The following is a 26,280-nucleotide window of genomic DNA, read 5'->3' as shown; positions in this document are numbered from 1 at the left end:
GCATCATTGAGGATCTCTTAGTCTAATAATAAATCAATCTCAACAAAAAGCATCTTAGAAATGTGGTTTTTTTGTCCTAGGATCGCGTGTTAAAATTAATGCCATCTATGAAATTTATCAACTATAGTAATAAAATTTATTTCAATCAATTCTACTCATAGTCATAAGACTTGAGAGAAAATATCATATACTCAATTTAAGGGATTCTTCTTCTATAACAATACTTTTGGGTTCATTTTGATGAAGTACCGTAATGACCATTAGCTAGGGTATCATTTTCTTTTAGTCCTTCCGTTGACTAGTTGGCATGATTTCTAATTTGTTATGCCTATAAAGTTAATACAAAAACAGTGAATTATGCATATCACAATTAGATCCCCTACTTGGACATTATGAAGGACATGACCAATTTTAAGCCATCTTAAAGAGTCACCAATGTACGTGGCCCATGGCAAAGCACATTGCATACCATTATTGATAAGTCTATTATCTTAAATTTCCTTCCCCTCCCTCTCCCTCTCTTTCTCTCCCTCTCTCTCCCTCTCCCTCTCTTTCTCTCTTTCTCTCTCATTTCCTCTCCTAAACAAGCAAAAAAGAAAGTGATTCAAACATTAAACAAGCAAGAGGGAGAGTGAGAGAGAGAGAGAGAATGCACTCTCTCTCCCTCTCCCTCTCCCTCACCCTCACCCTCACCCTCTCCCTCTCCCTCTCCCTCTCTTTCTCTCCCTCTCCCTCTCTCATTTCCTTCCCCTCCCTCTCCCTCTCCCTCTCCCTCTCCCTCTCCCTCTCCCTCTCCCTCTCCCTCTCCCTCTCTTTCTCTCCCTCTCTATCTCTCTTTCTCTCTCATTTCCTAAACAAGCAAAAAATAAAGTGATTTAAACATTAAACAAGCAAAAGGGAGAGGGAGAGAGACAATGCACTCTTCCTCTCTTTCTCTTTCTCTCCCTCTCTCATTTCCTTCCTCTCCCTCTCCCTCTCCCTCTCTTTCTCTCCCTCTCTTTCTCTCTCATTTCCTCTCCTAAACAAGCAAAAAATAAAGTGATTTAAACATTAAACAAGCAAAAGGGAGAGGGAGAGAGAGAATGCACTCTCCCTCCCTCTCCCTCTCTTTCTCTCCCTCTCTCATTTCCTTCCCCTCCCTCTCCCTCTCCCTCTCTTTCTCTTTCTCTTTCTCTTTCTCTCTCTCCCTCTCCCTCTCCCTCTCCCTCTCTTTCTCTCTTACTCTCTCGTTTCCTCTCCTAAACAAGCAAAAAAGAAAGTGATTTAAACATTAAACAAGCAAAAGGGAGAGGGAGAGAGAGAATGCACTCTCCCTCTCCCTCCCTCTCCCTCTCTTTCTCTTTCTCTCCCTCTCCCTCTCCCTCTCCCTCTCCCTCTCCCTCTCCCTCTCCCTCTCTTTCTCTTTCTCTTTCATTTCCTCTCCTAAACAAGCAAAAGAAAGAGAGAGGGAGACTCACCGATGAGATATGGCGAGCGTGGGGCGGCTCCTCTTTGCGATGAAGGCTCCTCCTCTCCTTCGCGAACAACGGCGACGGCGGCGGCGGCAAGTCTTCTTCCTCTCCTTCTCTCATGACGGTCGCTCTCTCCCTCGCTCTCGCTCTCAAAACTCACAATGGAGCAAATGCAAAATGAAAACTGCACTCGGTTTCGGCCACGTTTTTTCCCTACGGCCCGTCGCTATTTGCGTCGCTAGCGACGCTATTAGCAACGCAAATAGCGACGCCAATAGCGACGCCGCTATCCATCGTCGCTAATCGGCATCACTACTAGCTCAAATCCTTGTAGTGTGACCAATGGTTTGTGTTTCCAAAGAAATAGACATAAATTTTATTATTAATTAAGACTTATTTGTTAGCTAAGACATAAAGTACAAAATTAAACTTAAACCACTTTATAAGAAATTTCAACACAATTAGCTAATGTTATTGAAAGACTAAAAAACATTAAGTAGATTCTCTCATTGATATTGGTGGTGTTTAAAAACACCAAGGTAACTACATAAAACACTTTAAATTTTTAACAAGCATATATTTTATAGCCATGCAAAAGCCCTTAATGTAAGGGATATATTTACTATGGAAGTCAAAATTAGTCCATATAGAGTCACTGCCTTGTTGCATCATGTATATTGGAAAAATACAACTTTTGTAGATAGCTGCACTACCATTTATGAAATGTTTGTGATATCCTAACTCATGAGCAAGTTGCATTGCTTCCATATCTTTCAAAGTAGACACTAAAGGAATCTGTTTCAAACTTGTATAATTGTGAGTTGTTCAATGTAAGTGACAGACGACCTGAGACATTTGTTGAGTATGTTTGTATAATAGATGGTCATAAAGTATAAAATAGGTTTTAAACCACTTTATAAGAAATTTCAACACAATTAGCTAATGTTATTGAAAGAATAAAAAACATTGAGTAAATTCTCTCATTGATATTGGTGGTGTTTAGAAACACTAACTTTAAATTTCTAACAAGCATATATTTCATAGCCATGCAAAAGCCTTTAATGTAAGGGATATATTTATTATGAAAGTCAAAATTAGTCCATATAGAGTCACCGCCTTGTTACATCGTGTATATTAGAAAAATACAACTTTTGTAGATTTTGTATAAAACGTTTAGTTGCACTACCATTTATGAAATGTTTGTGATATCCTAACTCATGAACAAGTTGTATTGCTTCCACATCTTTCAAAGTAGAGAGTAAAGGAGTATGCTTCAACATGGATAATTGTGAGTTGTTTAATGTAAGAGACAGATGACATGAGGCATTTGTTGAGGATGTTTGTATAATAGATGGTCTCTTGAAGCAAAAAGTAATTGAAGGTTGAACATATATATCATCTTTATCAATCATGGTCTCTTGCGATGTTGATGATGAAGATGAAATACCATCATTCTCTGCTCTAGTCCATTCATCAATGACAACCTTGAATTGAGCATACAATTCATGTCCATATTGAACTAGAACATGTCCATATCGATCAAACTTGATGACTTCATGTGCATCATGGTATTTTCTTAAGCGAGTCAAGTATGGTAGAAGTTCTTTGATCAAGATAGAGTCTTCATGATCAATATCAAATGTTTATGGATAAATGCAATTCTCAACAGGATTTAGATATCCTTTGTAAGGACTATCATCTATGAGAATAGTCTTGGTATGCTGACAAACATCTCCATATTGATCCCATAAATACTTCAGAGGCTTGAACATTGCTACTCCTATCTTATTTGGCCTATATATGATTTTGAGTCGATGTCTATGACATTGTTCTTGGCCCCAAATCATGAAGAAAGAATGCTTCCTTTTTGCATGGATCTCCAAGCACTTCATAATTTCCATGACATTCTTATGTAAAGTTGTTGACCAAACTCCCACTTGGAATCATGCAAATAAGGCTTCAAGAAAATCCATACATCATGGTCAAAGAACAAGCCATTGCTTTCCCATTTGAAAGCTTTGAAACTTTTTAGACTTAGCAAACCATCGTTGTAAAATAAGACCATTGAGATCAAGTATTACACATAATTGTGTTGCATTTCTTATCAAGGACACATCAATCACATCATTGTGCTCTACTGTTGTTGAATCTGTTAGATATCCAACTATAGATATCTTAGTTGAAGTTACAAAGAAGAAAAAGAGGCACATTAGATTAATTTACTTCCTCATCATTCTACTTAATGTTTGAGCTATAAACTGGCATAGAACACTAAAGCAATTTAACTTCACATTGACAAATACATACATAGGTACTACTTAATAAATGATGTCTTAAGAAAAGAGATATTTGACCATGTGAATAAATCTAAACAAGTGTAATATCATGAGGTGAAAAAAATATATATGATGATTTCTTTGAAGTAAAATCTATTCTAATAAAGTCATTTTTTCATACCCACTTTTTATCGCTAATTATAAGTATACTTGAGATACTAACAATAGATTCTTGTAATTAGTTGTAAAATTTATCATATTAATCATACTCAGATTCTAAAAAGGCCTTCAAAATGCCATGTACAAAGAAGGTGTTTATTAGTCCTAATTATTAAAAGAAAATTTAAACATGATACTTTTGACCATGTGACCAAAACTATGTCACATATAAGTGACACATGATAATTTAATTGAGATAAGTTATACTCTACTTGGATAAGTTTTTATGGTTTCTTCTTAAGGACTAACCATTCTATTTTTGAACTAGTTATATTCCATAGATATTTAAACTCATGAATTGTAACAAGAATTTTACCTTAATATTCCATATACACATCTCAAAAGATACATTGGAGTGAAATCTTTGTTGCAATATTTGATACTTAAGTAAAACTCCTTTGGGAGGTGCAATGAATCTTTTTTGGGGTGTGCAATATATTGTTGGCTCTCTTATCCTAAGGTACATGCATAGACATACACTAGTGATGTAGTAAAAGAGGCTATAAGAGATAAGAGATTTGACCATGTGGACAAATCTAACCAAAAATAACATGACAAGATCATTACACAACACATATAAGAGTTTAATTGAAGTAAGATCTAAAATAGACTTAAGTGAATTTTTCATAGCTAGCTCAAACTTTTCATTATGATAAGTATTCTTACACACTAGATTACAATTAAACAGTTATCCTTACAAAGGATGATAAATTTTAATGAGCTCTTTAATACTATTTTAGCAAAATATTTACTTAAATAGATTTTGTAAACCAAACATGCTTGGTACCTTTTGTAAAAAATTTAAAAACTAAAGGCATAGTTTCTTTAAGTAATATCACCGAAGAAAGAAAATATTGCAAATGCTAATGAAAGTAACTTCTCAAGAAAAAAATCAAAATTACATCAATCTGTCTTCCTTGATGAAAGGAGAAGGAATGGAGTTTAAACACCTGAAGTAGCCTTTAATTTCTCTTTCATAATTAGACTTGCTATATCTTAGCTTGATTCTTCTATGCCCTCGGGTGGTACTTCAAGAACTTGAACTTCAGTAGGAGGAACCTCTTAGGAGTTTGAATTTTATTTGGTACTCTCATGGACCCTCCACAATTGTGCTTCAACCTCTCTTTGCTCTTGAGTGTTGCAAACCACTGCAATTGTCTTCATATAATTTACCAATGCCACCTTAGATATAAGTCCACTTGCATATACATCAAATACAACAACCCCATGTGCTACATCTAGAACAACAACCCCAACGGTAATTGGATCTCTGTAAACATTATGTATAAGATCAAAGGTTTATAGATTGCATCCAACAACATATACACACCAAGGGGAAGTAGTGGAGGATTGAAGAGGATTTTGCTTTTTTTTCAATCACGACGTTCACAATATCTTTTGCTCCATTTGGTAGGGACCCTACATCAGCTCCACGTGTGAGCTTCTTTGATACCCAATCATTACAAATACCTAAAATATTTGTGTAAACTTCATCATTGATATTATAATCATCAACAAGCTTTTTGAAACTGAAGCATTGAAAAGAGTGACTAATTCCTCCTTTAGGACCCTATCTTGCTTGATTTGCTTAGCCCTTGTTTCCATGTCAATCATATCTTCCTTATCCCATTTGTTTCTAAGAAAAAGAATATGACCTTCATTAATCTCCTCTTTTAGTGTAAGGATGTCTCCATCATTTAAACCCATAAGGCAACGAAATGCAGCAGGAGAAGGTTTCCTTCCCTTTTTTCTCGAACTCTCCTCTTAGGATATAAGCTCACCTCTAGAGTATCTCTTCATGATTTTGATCCAATTATCAAATATTTCTTGGGAGCTAACAATCATATGGCAATCTCTAGATGCACAATTTTCTCCAACATATGCCACAAATCTCTGCAAAAAAAAAGATAAAAATAGTGAGCATAGAACAAAAGAAAGAGCATCACACTAATCTTCACAAAAAGAGAAGGTAAGCTTATATGTGATTACTCACAATTTTCTCCAATGTATGCCACAAATCTCTGCAAAAAAAAGATAAAAATAGTGAGCATAGAACAAAAGAAAGAGCATCACACTAATCTTCACAAAAAGAGAAGGTAAGCTTATATGTGATTACTTGCCATGGTACTCTTTGAGAGCTTGTCTTAGAAAGCCCTTGTTGGGGTTTTGGTGGAGAACCAAATGCTAGCCACTGATCTCTTAATTGTTGAAGTTGCTCAACATAAGGGGCATCTTTCATAACATTCTGTGATTCCATATTTGTCATTCGTGAAAGCTCAATGCACATTATTGTAGCATTTCTTGTGGTGTATAAATGCTTGGTTGCTAGACAACGTGTAGTATTATTCTGAATATATATCTTTGCTGCATGAATTGAGTAAAGCCCCGATATAATCCAATAACTATAAGTGTCCAACTTATTAGCATCCACCTCATCACAATGCATGGGTCTCTTCTCATTGTTGTCTTGTACAAAAAGCATAATATATGCTATTGTTGTTGGATTCATGGGATTCTTTATGAAAGACGTGGTTAGCTTCTCTACATAATCCCAACACTAATCCCAGCACAGTGACCTATAAGCATATAAAGGAGGTGCCTAATAATACCTATCAACGAGAATAGGAAATTGTGTTGTTGGACCAAATGGAAAGAATTTTTCAAACATGTGAAATCTTGGTTCTTCATTCTTTCCCTTCTTCTTAACTATCTTAAGAAAATCGAATGTTCTTTCTACTCCCTTGACCTCAAGAGAAATTATTGGCTTTGCATGTGTAACTTCTAGCATGGAAGGTAAAGTGGCATCATTCTCAATAGTGTTAGCAGCCATACTAACAACAAGAGCTTGTGACAAGGAACTTTGTTGAGGTGATTTTGACTTTGAGCTTGTGGGATTCGGTGAATTATTTTCTTCTTGAGGAGAAGGTGAAGATCTCAAGTCTATTTGTTTATCTTGGAGCTTCATTCTTTTGTTGGGGCGATCACCTTTTCTTGATAGGAAAAGTAGCTCACTATTTTGGACAGCTTAGAATGCTAATATAATGTCTTCTGTGCCCTTTACCTCCTCAAATAAGATCCATCCCATTGTTTTCAAAGAGTATTCTTCATCCTCTTTAATACGGGCAAAGTGAAATGACAAAGATTCAAGTTTGTATACTACATTTTTCCTCTTGATCTTAACAAGATAACATGGTATTCCCTCTTTCCCAGTACATCCATCTATTATCTTCTCTATGACACCATCTTGTTGAAAAAAATGCAATATCACTCTTTAGCGTAAATAAGAGAACATTGTCAACTATTTTTCCTTGACTATCATAAACATCCACATACCATGGATACACAAAATCACCACTAGCTCCATCAATGGTTTGGGTCTCCTTTTTGGATGTGCTATCTTTCTTTGCCATTGAATAGTTCTACAAAGAGAAAAAGTTGTCAGACAAAAGTGGATTTAAAAATATTCAAAATTCACAAAACCCAAAAAAATGTATAAGATTTCTAGGTTGAAAATTGAAAACACAACAACACAAGATTTTATGAAATACAAGACAAATGTACTCCAAAGGGACTCTTCCATAAAATGAAATATTGAAATTTGAGATTAAGTGTGGTATGAGATATCCAACCATAAATTTATGTGCTCATGTATCAAATCTCATGGATTATTCTGGCCCTAAGTTAGCATTAATTATGTTTCTCTTGCAAGAATCATATATTAAAAACTTTGCCATGGACTTCGGTGAGAAGATCAAATTCTATTAATAGTGAGACTTGACCATGGACTTAACCAAATGGTCAAGTGATAATGAAATATTGAGTGTGAGTGTGGTATGAGATATAGTGAAATATCATTGTGATTATGTAGAAAATGTCATGGATGATTTTGTCCCTAAGTTAACATAGGATTTCTTCTCCATGTAAGTTTCCTATGCAAGGATCATACTCTAGAAACTTTACTAAGATTTTTTGCCATGTGGTCAAATCCTATTTAATCAAAGAATGAGATTTATTCCAATATGAGATCCACCCATATATCAATGTGGTTATGTAGCAATCTCATGATCCCATTTGGCCCAAAGTTAACATTTTAATTAGTGCACATGTAAGTTTTCCTTGAAAGGAGCTATATTATAAAAACATTGTCATTGGTTTTAGCCATGTGGTCAAATCCTATTTAGTCATAAGACTTATATATAAGATTAGAAACTTTGCCATGGTTTTTTACCATATGGTTTTTGAAGGCTAGTTAAAGAGAGGATGCGGTTTATTGTGATATGAGATTCACATATAAACAAATATGGCTATGTAGCAAATCCCATAGATATCAATATAAGGTAATGTGAAAAACACTTGAAAGGTGTAGATTTGACCTCATGGTGAAACCTACAAGATAAGACGATTTCTATAAACTGATTTTAACCATATTGCCAAATCTAATTTCATAACCATATGAAGAAAGGGATTCATTTGTTGTAACATGTTGTGAAATTGGATTTGACTATATAGCCAAATATTGTTTTATAGTGGAATGAAAAAGTGGTCTCATGGTTTGCAAGAGGTATGAGATTAGATTTGATCATATGGCCGAACGAAACAAGAATGGGGGATTCTTGGATGCTAGCATTCATAAACAAAATGAAAGATTTGACCATATGGCCAATTTTTATTTTGTACTAGAATGGAAAAAGTTGCTAATTTATGGTAAAATGATATGATATTTATATATGAACATATAGATAGGAAGTTATAAAAATCTGAAATTAAAGAAATGGTTTATGAAAACAAAGTGGTTTGTTTGTTGCACGGCAAGTTTTGACCACAAGGCAAAACTTCCTATAAATATAGTAGGTAATCAAGGACTTTCAAGTAGAACATGGTCTTCCTTTTTAGAGATAATATAGAATATGTTTTTCTTAGAAGATTTTGCCATACAGCCAAATCTAGCATACCCAAAATTTGTGTGATCGAAAACCCACCATAGATTTAGTCTTAAATTTTCAGGATCAATTTCCAAAAAAGTGGTTTGTTTGTTGCAATACAAGATTTGACCACATGGCCAAATTATAGAAAGTAGGGAATACTAAGTAAAAACTAGCCTTTCCTTTTGGAAGTAAGTAAGAGTTGATAATATAAGAAAACATTTGACCAAATGGAAAAATATCATTCTTGTAGTAAAATGAACAAAGTGGTTGATTTGTTGCAAGATATTGTGATACTATAAGAGTCCTTATTTTGGCCAAGAGATAGCTTAAGGAGAAGATTTTGCCGCATGGTGAAATCTCATAGTATATTGGGAAAAATAACATAAATTACATCTTATATTATAAGAAAATATTTGACCTCATGGGCAAATCTCAGATTGTATTGAATAAAATAACAAAAAGTACTTATATTGTTAGAAAATTTTTTACCATATGGTCTAATCTATAGATTGATGAAATATTATGATATGTGTTGTTAGAAGATCAAATTACATCCTATGGAAAAATCATATTGAGTATTGGTAAGTATTGTATAGCCATATGCTTATTGCAAAATTATAAAGAATTTAACCATAATATCTCATGGTAATGCTTTTACTATGAAAATATAGTATAATGGAAAGTTCTATATAGTAAAGTATAATATGATGTATAAGAACTTGATAAAATGCTCTAATATTACTGAAGGATACAAGAAATATAAGGCTAGATTTAGCCTTGAGGCGAAACCTTAAGGTATATAGCATCACAGAATATAAAGAAAGGTTAGTATTTTGAAAGCACTCATTGATAAAAGCATTACACGAACCATTTATTTCATATTCACATCTAAGAGAGTTTTTTCAACATTACACAAATCATATATTTCATATTCACAGCAAAAAGAGTATTTTCAACAGTGCAAGAAATCATGTTTTTCATATTCACAACAAAGAAACTATCATTTGCAAGGTAGTGGACATCAAAAAAGACAGGTGCTCCAGGAGATCAATCAAGCAATCGAGAATAAGAAGAAGACATTGAATTCTCAAGAGTAAGTGCCTAATCTCATTGCTATAGAAATAAATATTACATTTAATTTTCATACATGATTCTTAAAAAATGTTTTTGGTGTTTGATCTTAATATTATTCAATACTAATCATACAAAAGAGTAGTAGTGTGATTTGTAGTAATTGTATGGATTGAAATTATCAAAATCAATGTAGTTTAACTCAAAATTAGAAATGAAGTAGGGAAGAGTTGAAAACATGTTGTAATTAGTAGAAGTCAGTAATGTGTGTTAATGTAACAAAAATCACCCATGAAGTAGAGCAGACACATTGTGGAGTGGCGATCATTCACTGCCCTATTGAATTGCTGAAGCCTTGGAGAAGATTTCTGATTTGAAGACGCAGATAGTTTTGGTCATAATACCCTGATTTGAACCAAAATTTCCACTACACAATCTATTTCAATTTGAGAAAATGAAACAGTGGAGAGTAGTCAAACAAGAGCACGACACCAAAGATTAGAGCCGCAAAACCTACAGTAAGAGAGGGGCGACAGGAGCAGAGATAAAAATACATAGGATCAGAGATGCAAAAACTGCAATTGTAAAAATGCAACAGAGAAAACACTTAGGTTAGAGATTTGTGTGGAAGAGAGAGGGAGAGGAAGAGAAACTCATTTTGAAAAACATCATGATTACTTGTAAAGACGGACCTCATAAAAGGGATCATTTAATGTATCATGCTATTTGAATAACCATAACTTGTTACGAAATACGAGTAGATTTAGATCTTATTTTTGTATTTATTTTTTAATTTTATTAAATATTTTAAGTCTTATTTTTTTCAAAAATCATGTAATGGCTATACCGTCACCCTTCTCTAGGGTCTACCAGCAGCCCCTGGACCCCACCATTGGGGGCGTTGCTCCCAAACCCCTGTCGGGGGCGTTGCCCTTGGACCCCCACTATGGGCATTGCCCCCAAATCCCCACCAGGGGGCGTTGCTCCTTGGACGCCCTGTTGGGGACGTTGCCCCCAAACCCCCATTAGGGGCACTATCCCCAACCCCCTACTAGGGGTGTTGCCCGCAAACCCCCACCAAGGGGCGCTACCCCTCGAAACCCCCATTGGTAGCATTGCCCCCAAATCCTTACAAGGGGTGGTACCCCTCAAAACCCCCATTAAGAGCATTGCCCCCAAATCCTTACAAGGGGCGCTATCCCTAAACCCCAACTGGGGGCATTGCTCCCAAACCTCCACCGAGGAGGACGTTGCCCTCAAACTCTCACCAGGGGCATTTCTCCTAGACCCACTCCTTCCCCCTCGCCCCTCCTTAAGAACCCACCATTGAGATATTGCCCCTATTTCCATAGCTAGAGATTTTGCCTAAAATATACTCTCTATCCTACCCTGCTAGAGATTCTACTCTCGAACTATCAAGGCGGCTTCAAAATCCTCAATGATATTACACATTACATATTAGATACATTAAATATACATAATCTTACAAAATATGATTTAATATATTTTAATTATATTTATTAATTATTACTAAATTATATATATATATATATATATATATATATATCGATACCATATTTCATAATATGCACATAGTACGATATACTAATATAACATGATTTAGACTAAAATAGTATAACTTAAAAATAAAATGTAATATGATACATTTTACTATTATCAACAAGTAGGCAGTATAAGATTTATAAATATTTAACCATGATAAAAATTATCCTTCCTTCTCAAATAGCTTCTAATTGATGCTGAAATTTTCTCAATCTTTATAACTTTGTGTCATAGGGAATGAAATCTCCTATTCTTTAGAGGTCATTGTGGTTTCAACATTTAAGCACGAGGTCAAAGTTTCTTATAAAATATATTTATCCTTGTTGTCATGTGGAATACATGAAATAAAGATTTTGATCATTTGATCAAATATTTTCTAATGGAGATCACAGAGATTATTTATCATTGTCGACATACGATAAAGGCTTTGACCATTTGGCTAAATCTTGTTCTATGGACTTCACAAACAATCATTATCCTTGGTATCATCTAGATTACATACAATACATGTTTTGATCATATGGCTAAATCTTTTCTTGTGGACATCACAAAGAATTTTAATCCTAAGTCTTGTGTAAAATAGTTACAATAGAGGTTTTAACCATCTAGCTAAATCTTTTTTCATAAAGATCACAATAAACTTTTATTCTTGTTGTATGTATTTTGCTTGAGGTTTTGACCATCTGGCTGAATATTTTTCTATGGAGACCACTATGAACTTTTATCCTTTTTGTCATGTGAAATACATACAACAAAGGTTTCAATCATTTAACTATGTTTTCTCCTATAATGGGGATCATAAATAATTTTTATATTTGCTATGGTATGGAATACATACAACATATTTTTGACCAAGTGGCTAAATCTTTTCCTATACACATTATAAATAATTTTAATCATTGTTCTCATGTTGAATAGATATAGTACAAGTTTTGAACATCTGCTATATCTTTTCCCAATGAGAACACACAAAGAATTTTTTGCTTACTCAAAGAGTAGCTAATAAAATAAAGTAAAACCAAGGGAAACTAAAAATAATAGAAAAAACTTTTCTTATTTACTTTAGGGCATAGTTCATGAGAAAGTTTATTTTTTGCCATATGGTCAAATCCATCCCCTTTCTGTATGATGTTTCCATTAATACTTTCTATTATGGAAGTTGGACTCATTCTATCTAATGTTTAAGTGCTTTTTTCATTTCAATGAAATTTGATACTTCATTGTATTTAGCAATTTCATTACTATTTTCCTCTTTCTGAGAGGTGACAATATACAAATGATAAAATCTCCATTTTCTCACTTGTACAGGTATCATGAATAACAAATTCTATTTTGGAGAAACTGTGAATTTGCTAGTTGATCATGAGATTGTTGTACTTGGTAGAGTGCATGCAATACTACATCCAAATGAGACATGCCATTGAGAAACACTTGAAGATGGATATATTTTAGTGGCTATTGATAAATGTTTAAATGTAGCAGCATATTTACCATTCCCAACAATTTATGCAATGAAGGTTCATGAAGCTATAGGTGGTTTTGCAAAATGGGGAAAGAAAGATGTGGTTGTTGTTTCAAACTCAATAACAATTCATGACGGAGGAGATGATTACGAATCAAACCATTTCCTATCTTCTCAGGATATTGATGTGCTTAGCATTCATGAAAGTTGGAGAGAACGTAGAGTGATGCTATGGACAGAAGGCAACACTCTATGTGTTGGGACAGGGGTTATATTATTGGCTTTTCCATATGGTGTGATAAACTTTGAATTGTTAGGAAAAGAGGATGTTGTTGTGGTGGTAGATAAAGCCCTTGATCAAACCACAGGGACATACATAGATGGCAACCTCCACTGTGTCACTTTGGAAGCATGGCCTATTAAACAAGTCACCTTTGATGATGGAACATTGCTGTTACAACAACAATCATACATGCAATTTGTCTCTACAAATGCTTGTGCCGAAAAAATGGAAGATACCAATGAAGATTATGTTTCTACAAAAAAAACAATTTTTGTTTAGAAGAGATCATATTGTATGGTCAATAGAAAGCCTCGAATTATTGCCCCTAAAGGTGCAAACTTGAGGACTTCTATGAACTCCATTTCACAGGTTTCCATGATTGGTTGTTGCCAAGAAAAGTGTTGCCAATTTGCTGATAGAGAAGCAAAGCAACAATTACATAAATACTTTTGGGGATTGCAATTTGAAGACTGCACAAACTATGTTTATGACAAGTTTGAATCATCATGCAGGATTGATTACTTAGGAACAAGGAAGTACAACTTCATCTTCAATGGACAAGTGGTATGTGGAAGGGCATGGTATGAGATTCATGGAATCCCAAAGACATCTTTTTATAGGTACAAAATACAATTTGAGCATGGTGTGAGGAGAGCAATGCATGGAAACAAGGGGGCTATAAGAGCAGCTTGGGATAACACAGAGATGGGAAGAGCCATCCTTAGAGACTTTGTTAAGAAGAATGCAGATCAAATGCCACACAAGAGCAGAACAATGAAAGATGGATCAAGGGAGACACAATTGGTTATCCCAGATGTTTACAAGCAGGTAGATATATGGGCAGAAGTAAATACAACATTGAGTGGTATTAGATGTAAGCAAATGTCCTTGCCCACCCTCAATTGTATTTGGAACACAGAGTTCAAGCATGTAACCTTAGCAAAGACAAGTGAGTTCTCCAAATGTAGTATTTGCTCAAAGATCAAAGAGAATTTTGCAGCAACAAAGTGTCTTCAAGAGTGAAATGTGCTTCTAAAGAAGTGTCAATGTCACATGCTACAACAACAAAGTTGTCAGAACATATACTACAGTTGGCACTTGGCCTCAGCATTAGATCCATATAAAAACTTGTGCATCATACATGATAAAATGGACGAAGCTATCCCTAGGTTAAGGCTTCGATCAAAAGAGACTAAAATATCTACTCAACTACCAGTTTCTTTAATAGGCATGATTACACATGGACATAGAGAAGGTAGATATGGACATTTCTCACTCAATCTATGGCCTCACGATCCTAACTTCATAATTGCCTCATTGACATTTTGCTTTAGGAACTTGGAGTGACTACACAATCGTGCAAATGGTGATCTACAAGTAGATGGAATGCCAAGATCAACCTCTGTGCTACTAAATGCCCTCAACTCGAAAAAAGCACTAGATCACCATCAAGGTGTTGCACAAAATAAATCATACATGGAAGATAATACACCACAAGATGGCCATCATCATTTCAAACGATTGCCAGAGAACTTACTACTTCAACTTGATAATTGCGGATCAGAAAAAAAAAATCGCTATCTCTTTGCATATTTATCATTGCTTGTTGCACGAGGAGCATTCAAGATGATCCAGCTTGGGTTTCTCATGGTGGGTCATACACATGAAGACATCGATGCAATGTTCAGCAAATTTTCAAAGAAGCTAAGGATGAGCATGACCTTCACTTTTCCTCATCTTATACAACATTTTCAATCATGCCAGATGATAAGTCATACACATTTCTTATTGACACATGTGTGTGACTTTAAGAGATACATTGAGGGATACTTGTGTGATTCCAAAGATACACTTGTTGGTCACTCAAAATCTCTTTAATTTTGGTTTTATATGCAAGGAGATACAACTGTCATGCAATACAAGATGCATCCAAAGTCCCCAGACTGGTTAGCAAGAGAAGGTGGCATTGAATTATGGAAGAGAGACCTTGGAGGAAAGCCTACTCTTCCAAAGGTTGTTCCAATGTTACTGCCCATGTTTGAGTACGTTAAGAATCATCAAGAAGTAGGAAGTGGAGTTAAAGATTATTTGAAGTATTGGGAAAGATGGTCAAATGTACAAGGATTTGAAGCAGAGTTCACAAAGTTTATAGCACCAATGATTGATTATTGGAAACATATGATCTACGCTCTTCAAACTCCAAATGTCTAAGAAGATTTACTTTTCATAGATTTTTGGCCAAGAACACAAAGTGATGTAACCAATATAGATGTAGATAATGCAGATGAGTTTATTGGATTGGAAAAGTTGAAAGATCACTATTGTGGTCCTGTGAGCAAACGACCCAAACATGTATTTGAACCAATGCTTTGATGTTAAGAAAGATGACTTTGTGCTTGTTAGACCTTCAGATCCAGTATATCCAATATAGCTTGGTGTTGCACAAAGTGAGGTCGATACAAATAGAAATTCCAAAAACTTCAACAAGGTACATATACAATATTGGGCACTAGTTTGTAGTCGTCAAAATGCTACAGATGCAGAGGTGAATTTTAATTATTGGGATAAATATTGGATGTGCAACAAAAAAGATCCTGAACAATGGGAAACAATAGATAGCATTGTCTTCTCTTGGATGAAGAAAGGTACAAAATCTCCCAAAATTTTTAAAATTCCCCTAAAGGTTGTATTGAAGGCCAAAGAAGGTCTACAAGAATCCATCGACTGAAGATTTTCCTTGAATATTTTCAAGGAGATTAAAACTAAGGTGTTTATTAACACCACCTTTTTGAGTTTTTTTCAATCTCTTGGAAAAAACCATAAGCAGTATTATGTTCAATTGCACCAAATTCCAAATTAATGAAATTCCCAAAATTCGTGAAATCCATTTTGATTTGGTTTTCCCATATTGATGGGAAACTCCCAAAATCCTGAATATGGAGTTCCATCTCTTGATGCTTCAATAATAAAGCCATTCATTCTCCAATAATAAACATCCTAGTACATAGGCTAAAGGGGCTAGTAGTTGAACAATTAAGAAACAATGGCTTCATCTCATGATTTGTAGCAAGAGACTATGCTTTCCCCCTCAACACATGATCATGAGATGAAAGCACATTGCCAAAACAAATTTTCACCTATGCGATTATCATTTAGTTAGTCAATTGGCCAAATTTTAAATTCATATATGTAAAACAATTTACCTTTTTATTGTAGATAATTAAAGGTGATTTAAAATCACACACGCTCCAATAATAATATAAGGGTTTGAATCCATGCCCATGCACAATCCACAATGATGTAATTAGTTGAGAAAAAATGCCTTCGATATATCAATGGTTATAGTATAGAATACTAATGCTAATAATGATGTTTGTTATAGGAAAAAAACAAGTGGTGGTAGGGCTTTACAACTTTGCCACCCTTCTAGCAACATTGGACTAACAACCAAGTCTTCCCATTATTATAGTTGAGTGTCCCAATTACTAAAATTTTAGAGACTACATTACTCGACACATTGCAAACACTTGAATAAAAGAAAATACAAGACACGTTGATAGAAATTTGTAGAATGTGTACATGTCGACCATTGTCAATAGCCAAAAATGTATGTACAATCATATTGTAGATAATGGGTAAATCAACCATAAGACACACACAAAATAAACATTAGTCAACATACAATATATAAGCCACATACAATGAACATCATTATCATCATCTCATAAGTGATGATGACCCAAAAAGAAACAACAGCATAAACATAAGGCCTCACATTATGAAGGGGAGAGGATAGAACACAATGAAAAAAATAAGGGAGTGCATGAGGTAGTTACACTCCAAAAATATCTAGCAAGGGACTGCAAGGCGGCTCATTGTAATGCAACAACTCCTCAAAAGGGTTTTGATAACACAATCAATCATTAATGCAAAGTTAGACTATACATTTGCTAGACTATCAAAACAGACATGTCCAACCAATGCGCCACACACATTAAACTTACCAATGAGAGTGGTCATACCATGCTACATTTCCTAATATTTTTTTTCGAGCCTACTGGATTGCCAATCTATAATGGAATATTGCACCAAAGAACATTTTAAAACACTATTAGAACCACATCAATACTATAAAGCAATATGGAAAAGAGTGAATGTCCAATATTAAAATAACTTGAGATTACAAAATCTTTCAAATAGATAGACCAACCACTAATGCTAATGTGATGCACAATTCTACCCTCCAACTAATCCTCTATCTTATTAATTGTGCATCACCTTAGCAATAGCAACCTAGTGGAACAATCCTAATAATATAAGCCTTATTGAATCCAAGAGTGTATGATGAAGTATATATAGAAATATCCTATGTAGCAGGTGTATCCTCATGAGTGTGACCTACAAATGGTCGAGCAAATCTAGGCATCCTAGGGAAGGTATTTCTTATGGGCATGGACAATGTAGATAACCCTAAAACGTTCTATCGATGAGAAGAGGTCATAACAACTATGTCCTCGTAGTATACCAAGGTAGAACATGATGAAACCTTGCGGCCATTAAATGGAGGTCAAATTGGCTCTGATCAATGAACAGACACTTACGTTAGATTCTTGGCATCAAAATGCATCTAGAAAAACTCTAGCTCCTTAGGTCCATGCTCGTTCTATTTTGCACCAAAAATGTCTCTTTTATGGGTCTTGAGCTATCTTTGCAGTTGGATTTCAACTTTAAAATCCACTCTCATTGGTGACCACGAGATAGGGCAACTCAGTCCGTCAAACCCATAAACTGATTTTCACATAGATGATTTTTCATGGAAAGTTTGGGCTTATCCCATTAAGCTGAAATCCGATGTCTTGGTTGTGTTTTAGAGATGGCTTGCATTGGTTGAGAACCAGTCTGGGTATAGGCTAAAATGCCTAAGGACAGATAATGGGGGTGAGTATGTCTCACGTGCTTTTGAGTAGTTATGTGATGAGAGGGGTATTAAGCGTTAGTTAACCACCCCCTACACCCCCCCAGAATGGTTTGGCTGAGCGGATGAATAGAACCATCCAGGAGCGTGTACGTAGTATGCTTAGCCATGTAGGCCTACCACAGAGCTTTTGGGCTGAGGCAGTTAGTACAGTTGTGTATGTCATAAACAGATCACCCTCTAGTGGTTTGGATTTCCAGGTTGGAGAGGAGGTATGGACTAGAAAACCTCCCTCTTATGCACATCTCCGTGTCTTTGGATGTGAGGAATTTTTCCATATGCCCAGGGACAAGAAAAATAAGCTGGATCCCAAGAGTGTCAATTGCATTTTCCTTGGTTATGGGGATGCAAGCGAGATGGGTTATCATCTCTGGGATCTGCAAGTGCGGAAAGTCATCCGCAGTCATGATGTAGTCTTCCATGAAGACAAAATGAATAGGCAGCCTGAGAGAGTTGTTGAGATCCGCAGGGTCATATTTCAGGAGGAGCCGAGAGCTCCCGGACAGCCAGTTGGACAGCCTACAGCTGTAGCAGATGCTCATGGTCAGGGTGTTGAACAGGCAGCTGGACAAGCAATAGAGCCTGCCGTGAGACGGTCTACTAGAGACAGACATCCACCTGATGGATTTCAGCCCTCGATGCATTATGTCTTGGTTACATATGCAGAAGAGCCTTTCACTTATGATGAGGCTATGTGCAGGGGTGACAGTCACTCTTGGGAGAGGGCTATGCAGTCTAATATAGACTCCTTGCATAAGAATGAAACTTGGGATTTGGTTTCTTTGCCTATGGGCAAGAAGGCTTTGCCATGCAAGTGGGTGTACAAGCTGAAAAGTACCCCTGGACACCCCAAGCCGGCATACAAGGCTAGATTGGTAGCAAAGGGTTTTAAGTAGGAACATGGTGTGGACTTTGATGAGGTCTTTTCTCCTATGGTTAACATGACCACCCTACTCTTAGTCTTGGCTTTGGTTGCTTAGCTTGACTTGGATTTATACCAGATGGATGTCAAGACGGCTTTCTTACATGGGGACTTGTATGATGAGATTTATATGGAGCAGCCTAAGGGCTTTGCAGAACCTGGCAGGGAGCACCTAGTGTGCAAATTGAAGAAAAGTCTTTATGGCTTGAAACAGGCACCTAGGGAGTGGTATAAGTTTGATGCCTTTATGCAATCACATGGCTATAGCAGGAGTGCTATGGATCCCTGTCTTTACACGAAGAAAGCTCGTGATGGTTCTTTATTGATTTTGGTACTCTATGTGGATGATGTGCTAATAGCAGGGAAAGCTCATGATGAGCTAGATGCTCTTAAGGCTCAGGTCAAGAAGAGCTTTGAGATGAAAGATCTGGGACAGGCCACTCACATACTTGGTATACGCATTAGACGCGACAGGCATCAAGGACTCCTCTACTTGTCACAGAGGGAGTACATTCATAAAGTCCTTGAGCGCTTCCGCATGCAGGACGTAAAGCCTATTGGTTGTCCATTGCCTTCTTATGTGAAAGTATCACAAGCTGATTATCCACAGACAGATGCCGAGATGGCCAAGAATCCCTATGCATCCACAGTGGGCAGTCTTATGTATGCCATAATAGCCACTCGTCCAGATATTGCCTTTGCAGTTGGTGTTGTGGCACGCTATATGGCTACACCTGGCAAGAAGCATTGGGATGCTGTGATGAAGGGTATCATGAGGTACCTGAAGGGTACTGCAGATATGTGCATATGCAATGGCAGCGAGGATACAGGAGTCATGGGGTACACTGACTCTGATTATGCACGACATGAAAATAGTAGGAAGTCCACTTCCAGCTCTGTATTCACCTATGCTAGAGGTGCTGTTTCTTGGATATCCATGGTACAGAATTGCACGGCCCTTTCTACTACGAAGGTCGAGTATGTTGCAGTCTCACTGAGGCTTGCAAGAAGGCCATTTGGTTGGGTCCTTTAGTTGCTGATCTTGGTATTGATGCTATCCCTACACTGCATTCAGATTCTATGAGTGCTATTCAGTTAGCCAAGAATCCGGTCTTCCATGTGAAGACAAAACACATTGAGGTGAGGTATCACTTCATACGTGGAGTCGTTGAGGACAAGTCTATTGATCTTGTCAAGATCTCGAGCTGACCAGAATCCTGCAGATCTGTTGCTCACGAAAAGCCTCTCTACAGAGTGCTTTGCCTTCCTCAAGAGGTTGATGGGCGTGGGATGAGATTACGACTTTCCTCATCCTGTTGTACATGTGTACAAGTTGTACTATCTTTTTTCTTTTTCTTTTCACTCCTCACTGGGGCAGATTCGCCTTTAAGTGGGAGATTGCTGGGGGTAAAGGCGCCTCAGCCTAGCCGCCCGTATATTATTACACTGACAGTCATCGCCACTGCACACTGCAGGTGGCGAGCACCTGTCACCGTCACTTTATTCTTTATTCTTTTAGTGACAGTTTGAATAAAGGAAGGCCCGGTCACACATTGTGACTATTGGAGTTTCCATTTCTAGTCTCTCCCTTTCTTGCTCTTGCTCTCCCACCATAGCTCTTGAGTCCAACCTTCAATCTGTTGCTCCCTTTCACCCATTCCATTCAACATAAATGGAATTACTCACCATAGCAAAGTTGATCCAGAGTTACGTACTTCACATCAACCATGCACAATATCTGCATGTTACAAAAACATATCACTTCAATGAAAATTGAAATAACTAATTATTCATATGAATTCTAGTAACAAAAAAGATAAAAAATATATCTATAAAATAGAATATCTAAATTTCTTTCTATTGATTATTGCTAGAACAATTGATTCTAAAGTCATGATCATCAAAACATATTGAATAGAAGATGGAATCTATGCTCTACTCTATGTTGATTGCTGCAACAACAACTAATTCTAAAGTTAGAACCAACATCAACCCTATTGTAAAAATAGAAAAAAAGAGAATAGGCACATGTGCGTACGTGTGTGCACATGAGCGCGCATGCGCGCGTACGCACACACACACACACACATGCACACACACACCCACAAGCACATATGCAATCTTGCCCAAAATAATCCTTTCAAGAAGACAATAGCAATAGTTAGAACCTACATGAAGCTCTATTGGAAAAATTTGTAGAAAAGAGAAAACACACACACACACACACACACACACACAAAAAGAGAAACCACAACAACAAAAAAAAAAAACAGAGAGATGAGCACCTATGCCTCTTGCCCAAAATAATCTCTACAAGACGACAACAGGACTTAGAACCAATATCAAACTCCAATTCCTAAATAACAGAAAAGAGAAATGAGATATATATATATGAATGAGCACATATGCCTCTTGCCTAAAATAATATGTATAAGAAAGTATCATAAAGAATTAGAATCGACATCAAATCCTACTAAAAAACAACAAAACAGAGAAATCATAGAGAGAGATGGGCACCTATGTTTTGCCCAAATTCTACAGCTATATGGAGAGGAAATTGTAGAGGGAAGTGGAAGGATTAAAACCCAATTCGCTCGTACTACAAAGCTTCAACAGCCACAAAAATTCATTGGAATGGAGAAGAGAAGGAAAGGAGTCCGATATTCAAGCTCTAGGTTAAACTAATTTTGTGGGAGGAAGAAAAAGTGAAATTGAAAAATGGACAAAAAAGGGGAGGGGGGAGTATGAGAATAGAGTAACTCAAAAATTGTGCACTATTCATTCCCCTTCCTTTTTTAATCCTCCACTACCCTTTTTTTAAAATTAAAAAGTAGAGATTTGGAGAGAGAAGATTCACCCTCCATCAATGTCAACATTCTACCTTCCAATTGGATAGTCCAAAAGGCCCACCTTTTAAACTATAATATTTGTAAGGGCCCAAAGAGAGTCCATTTTTTCTCTAGTGAATGAATGAGTTGCCATCTTACTTGTTCCATGTTGATGAGTTTAGTGACATACATAATGTGATAAAATAATATAATTGGTTTGGATAGCTAGAAGATTTTTGCAATCATTTAAGGATCGTGATCTATACCATTTGCTTAAGAAATTGTTGAATGAGTAGACAGATCAAAGTGAGAAATCGTCAAGCATGATGTTATCCATAGGGACTCTTCCAAGGGCAAGGCCCCTAATAGTGCTGATGAAGCTAACATGAAAGTATTACAAGAGATGCTAGGTCTTACAAAAGAAATACCCATAGTAGTAGCATTCAATTTAGACTTTAGTCCCTTGTAAATAAGTGTTCTAAGGCCATAAGCTCCATACATTAGCACATTGAGGAGGATGGAGGATATGTTACTTGTTCAACTATTAGCATATAAACTCGAGGGGTTCACTATATATAAACCCTCTAATCACGTGTGTTCAAGGCTTATTTAAAAATATCCATATCTATGGATTTTTTACACATCCCTTTTCTATCCAGTCTGTGAGTAACCCCTTTATATGTTATCCTTTTGTGTGGAAAAAACATGTAAAAATGGTATTGTTAAAATCCCCTATTTGGAACCTATGTGACATACACACATATTTCTGAGTGGTCCCCCCCAAACATATAAAGAAACCATAATTAAGCCACATACCAAAGTGAGCTTCTAAAGCAACTCCAATAGGCACATAATAAATTTATATTGATTTTACGAAGCCAAATAGGGAGGCTTTATGGATTTTGATGCTCATTGAATAGCATTAATGCCTTCATGTAATCTCAACTTTCCTGATTCAAGCCTAACATATATTGTTGTGTTGTTGCAATGTCTCATGTCCTTAAATGTTAGCATGATTCACTCTGTTTTCATAGCAATTCATGGAGAATTTGACACACCAAAGTGATATTTTGGCCCAAAGGCAATGGAGCTAATAGAGTCACTAAAAAAGAAACCTCTTAAAGGCCTTCAATGGAAAACAAAGTCATGCAGGTAATGAATGGCAAGCTTTTGGGGTCAATGTTGGAGATTATCTTGACAAAAGACATATCCATGAGAAGGTATGGACCGAATATGAATGTGTTAGAAAATGTCCTAGGCTAGTACTAGGGTAAATGGGCCAATAAAGTGATGCCCCCCCAAAAAAAACACATCCCACCCCAATTGAGTGGCAATTTTGTATTTTTTTTTTTAAATGCTCTTTTAGTCACTTAACATTATGATATGAACTTTTAAAAATTATAGATGAGGTTAATGAAAGTCAAACAACCGAGCCATGTAAATATTTTTTTCATATCTTAAGATTACATATAAGATTACTACAAGTCAAACTATCGAGCCAAGTAAGTTTATTTCATATTTTAGGATTTTGTAAAACCTTAAAGAAGCGCATCCTTGAGTGTCACTCTATTGACCCACTCTTTTATAAACCCTTCATTTATAACCGGATCCAAAAAACATCAAAATGACTCGATATTTTTAATTTAAACTCTATATGATATGAACAGTTTAATTATTAAAAAACATTTAACAAACTCAGTTGGAAGAAAAAATTTACAATGGAAGACTGTTAAAAGACACTGTAATGACCCCTTTACGCTAAGCAGCAGTAGAGCAATTTAGAAGGAGCTAAACGACAAAATTGGACCGTGGTGTGACGGAAGCTGGGGAGGTGGAACTCGTCTACCAAGACGATCTGAAGCTCGGTCAGGACTCAGCAGTCAGCAGGCCGGCCGGGCTTGCTAGTGCTCGCCAAGGCGAACTTGAGAAGGTTCGGTCTGGAGATGCCACTGATCGTGGGCTGACTGGGCCGTGGCAAAGTCGACTCGCAGGCTTTTCTTCTGTAGTTTGACAAATTGCAATCAAAGACTTTACGTGGTGTGAGAATCGAAGGTCTTTCCTGATCAGACCTCGTCAGACAGGGAAATGCCGTCCCAACACTCGATATGATAAATGGCGGGGCGTATTCTTCTTGCATAAACATTACCAACCCGCCTGTCGTCTTACTATTAGCTTCTTTGCCTCCTCCTCCTCCTGCTGCTGCATAGGATACCATTGATGATGGCTTCCCACGTTCACCGCGTTATAATTACCTGTAGCCCTCGCAACTCTACTCCTGTCGCTTCCTTGATATTCTCGATCGCCCTCAGCATGCTCATCATACAGCACTGCGTAACCGGCACCTCGGTGGCCGCAGCTGCCTGCGTGGCGCAGGACCGGGCGGCTCTTCTGGCCGTCAAGGGGGCCGTGGCCAAGGACCCGTCTCAGAAGCTGGCGGCGTGGACGGCGTCCATGTCCGACTGCTGCTCCTGGGAGGGCGTCACCTGCGAGGCCAGCAGCGGCCGCGTGGTGCAGCTGGACCTCTCGGGGGGCAGGCTGCAGGGGGTGCTGTCGCCCCTGCTGGGCTCCCTGTCGGAGCTGCAGCTGCTCAAGCTGCAGGAGAACAGCTTCCAGGGTAGCATCCCTCCGTCTCTGGGCAAGCTCACCAAGCTCCAGCAGCTGTCGCTAGCCAACATGATGACCGACAGCGGCAGCGGGGGGGGCCTCACGGGAGCCATCCCGGAGTCCTTGGGGCAGCTCAGCGGCCTCCGGGAGCTCGACCTGTCCTACAACGCGCTCTCGGGTGGCATCCCGGAGTCCTTCGACCAGTTGACCAGCCTCCGGGTGCTCGACCTGTCCCACAACATGCTCAGCGGCCCGCTGCCCAGCGCCATCGGGGGCATGGCCAGCCTGCAGCACATCCGCATCGCCAACAACCTCATCAGCGGGTCCATCCCGCCCTCCTTCGGCCTCCTCTCCAACCTCTTCACCGCCGACCTGGCCCTCAACAACCTCTCGGGCGTGGTCCCGGCCGCCTTCACCACCAACCTCACCAACCTCTTCGTCCTGTACCTGGACCACAACGCAATCGGGGGCCTGCCCGAGGACATGAGCAACCTCCACAGCCTGCAGGTCGTGCGCCTGGACGGCAACCCGCTGGGCGACATCAGCAGCGCCTCGTCGGCGGCCATATCGGGCCTCTCCACCCTGCCCAAGCTCCGGGAGCTCCACCTCAGCTCCTGCGGCCTGTCGGGTCCCTTCCCGCAGTGGGTGGCCAACCTCAAGAAGCTTCAGGGAGCCGACGACAACTCCAACGAGGTCACTCCTCTCATCGACCTCTCACACAACGCCCTCACAGGCACCATCCCGCCCGAGCTCGGCTCCATCGCCAACCTGCAGAGCCTGAATCTCTCATACAACGCCCTAACGGGGGTCATCCCATCCGAGCTCGGCTCCCTCGCCAACCTGCAGAGCCTGGACCTCTCATACAACAACCTCTCCGGGGCCATCCCAGCCGAGCTCGGCTCCCACGCCAACCTGCAGAGCCTGGACCTCTCATACAACGCCCTAACGGGGGTCATCCCATCCGAGCTCGGCTCCCTCGCCAACCTGCAGAGCCTGGACCTCTCATACAACAACCTCTTCGGGGCCATCCCAGCCGAGCTCGGCTCCCACGCCAACCTGCAGAGCCTGGACCTCTCATACAACGCCCTAACGGGGGTCATCCCAGCCGAGCTCGGCTCCCTCGCCAACCTGCAGAGCCTGGATCTCTCCTACAACAACCTCTCCGGGGCCATCCCGACAGAGCTGGCCAATCTCGGTAACTCCCTCCGCTTCCTGTCGCTGCAGGACAACCAACTGTCCGGCAACATCCCTGTCGCCTTCGCGACGCACCTCCAAGGCCTGGCCTCCTTCAACGTCTCCGACAATCAGCTGGCCGGTCCCATCCCGTCGCAGCAGCCCTTCAACACCTTCCCTGTGTCCTCCTACCGCCCTGGCAATCCTGCCCTCTGCGGAACCCCGCTCCCCGCATGTACCAGGCGGCGCCTAATGCGCTAGCAGTATACAGCATAGTGTTAAAAGTACATCCTCCTTCGAAGTAAATCCATTATCCATTCTGCATTAATCCAGTACTGCACAAGATCGTGAGATGAAAGCCCATTGCCAAAACAAAACCACATCGGGCAAGATTCCATTGTCAAGCCTCTCTCTCCTAAAGCCATCCAAAAAAACAATCCCTATTAGGCCTAAAATTTGAAGGTTGCAACACCCTTCAAAGGGGGTTTTGCCCTTCTAGAGAGGGGTGATACATATATTACCCTTCAA

At 38.4% G+C, this 26,280-nt stretch overlaps 1 protein-coding gene across 1 annotated transcript; it reads left to right on the top strand.

The window, feature by feature from the left end:
* The first annotated feature begins 24,194 nt into the window (after positions 1-24,194).
* On the top strand, positions 24,195-26,013 carry LOC148026410 (uncharacterized). The gene has a single exon (XM_087690293.1). The coding sequence runs from the start codon at positions 24,196-24,198 to the stop codon at positions 26,011-26,013; it is 1,818 nt and encodes a 605-aa protein (XP_087546419.1). The 5' UTR covers position 24,195.
* The last annotated feature ends 267 nt before the right edge of the window (positions 26,014-26,280 follow it).

The sequence above is a fragment of the Lygodium microphyllum genome, chromosome 13 (assembly GCF_053477565.2).
Source record: "Lygodium microphyllum isolate KBCC chromosome 13, Lygodium_microphyllum_v1.1.10, whole genome shotgun sequence".
Taxonomy (NCBI): Eukaryota; Viridiplantae; Streptophyta; class Polypodiopsida; order Schizaeales; family Lygodiaceae; genus Lygodium; species Lygodium microphyllum.
The sequence above is the reverse complement of the archived record's forward strand: the minus strand, read 5'-3'. Positions and strand labels throughout refer to the sequence as shown.

What these genes read in the sequence shown, in the direction of transcription:
- LOC148026410 (XM_087690293.1), top strand. Translation starts at nt 24,196, where the DNA reads ATGGCTTCCCACGTTCACCGCGTTATAATTACCTGTAGCCCTCGCAAC.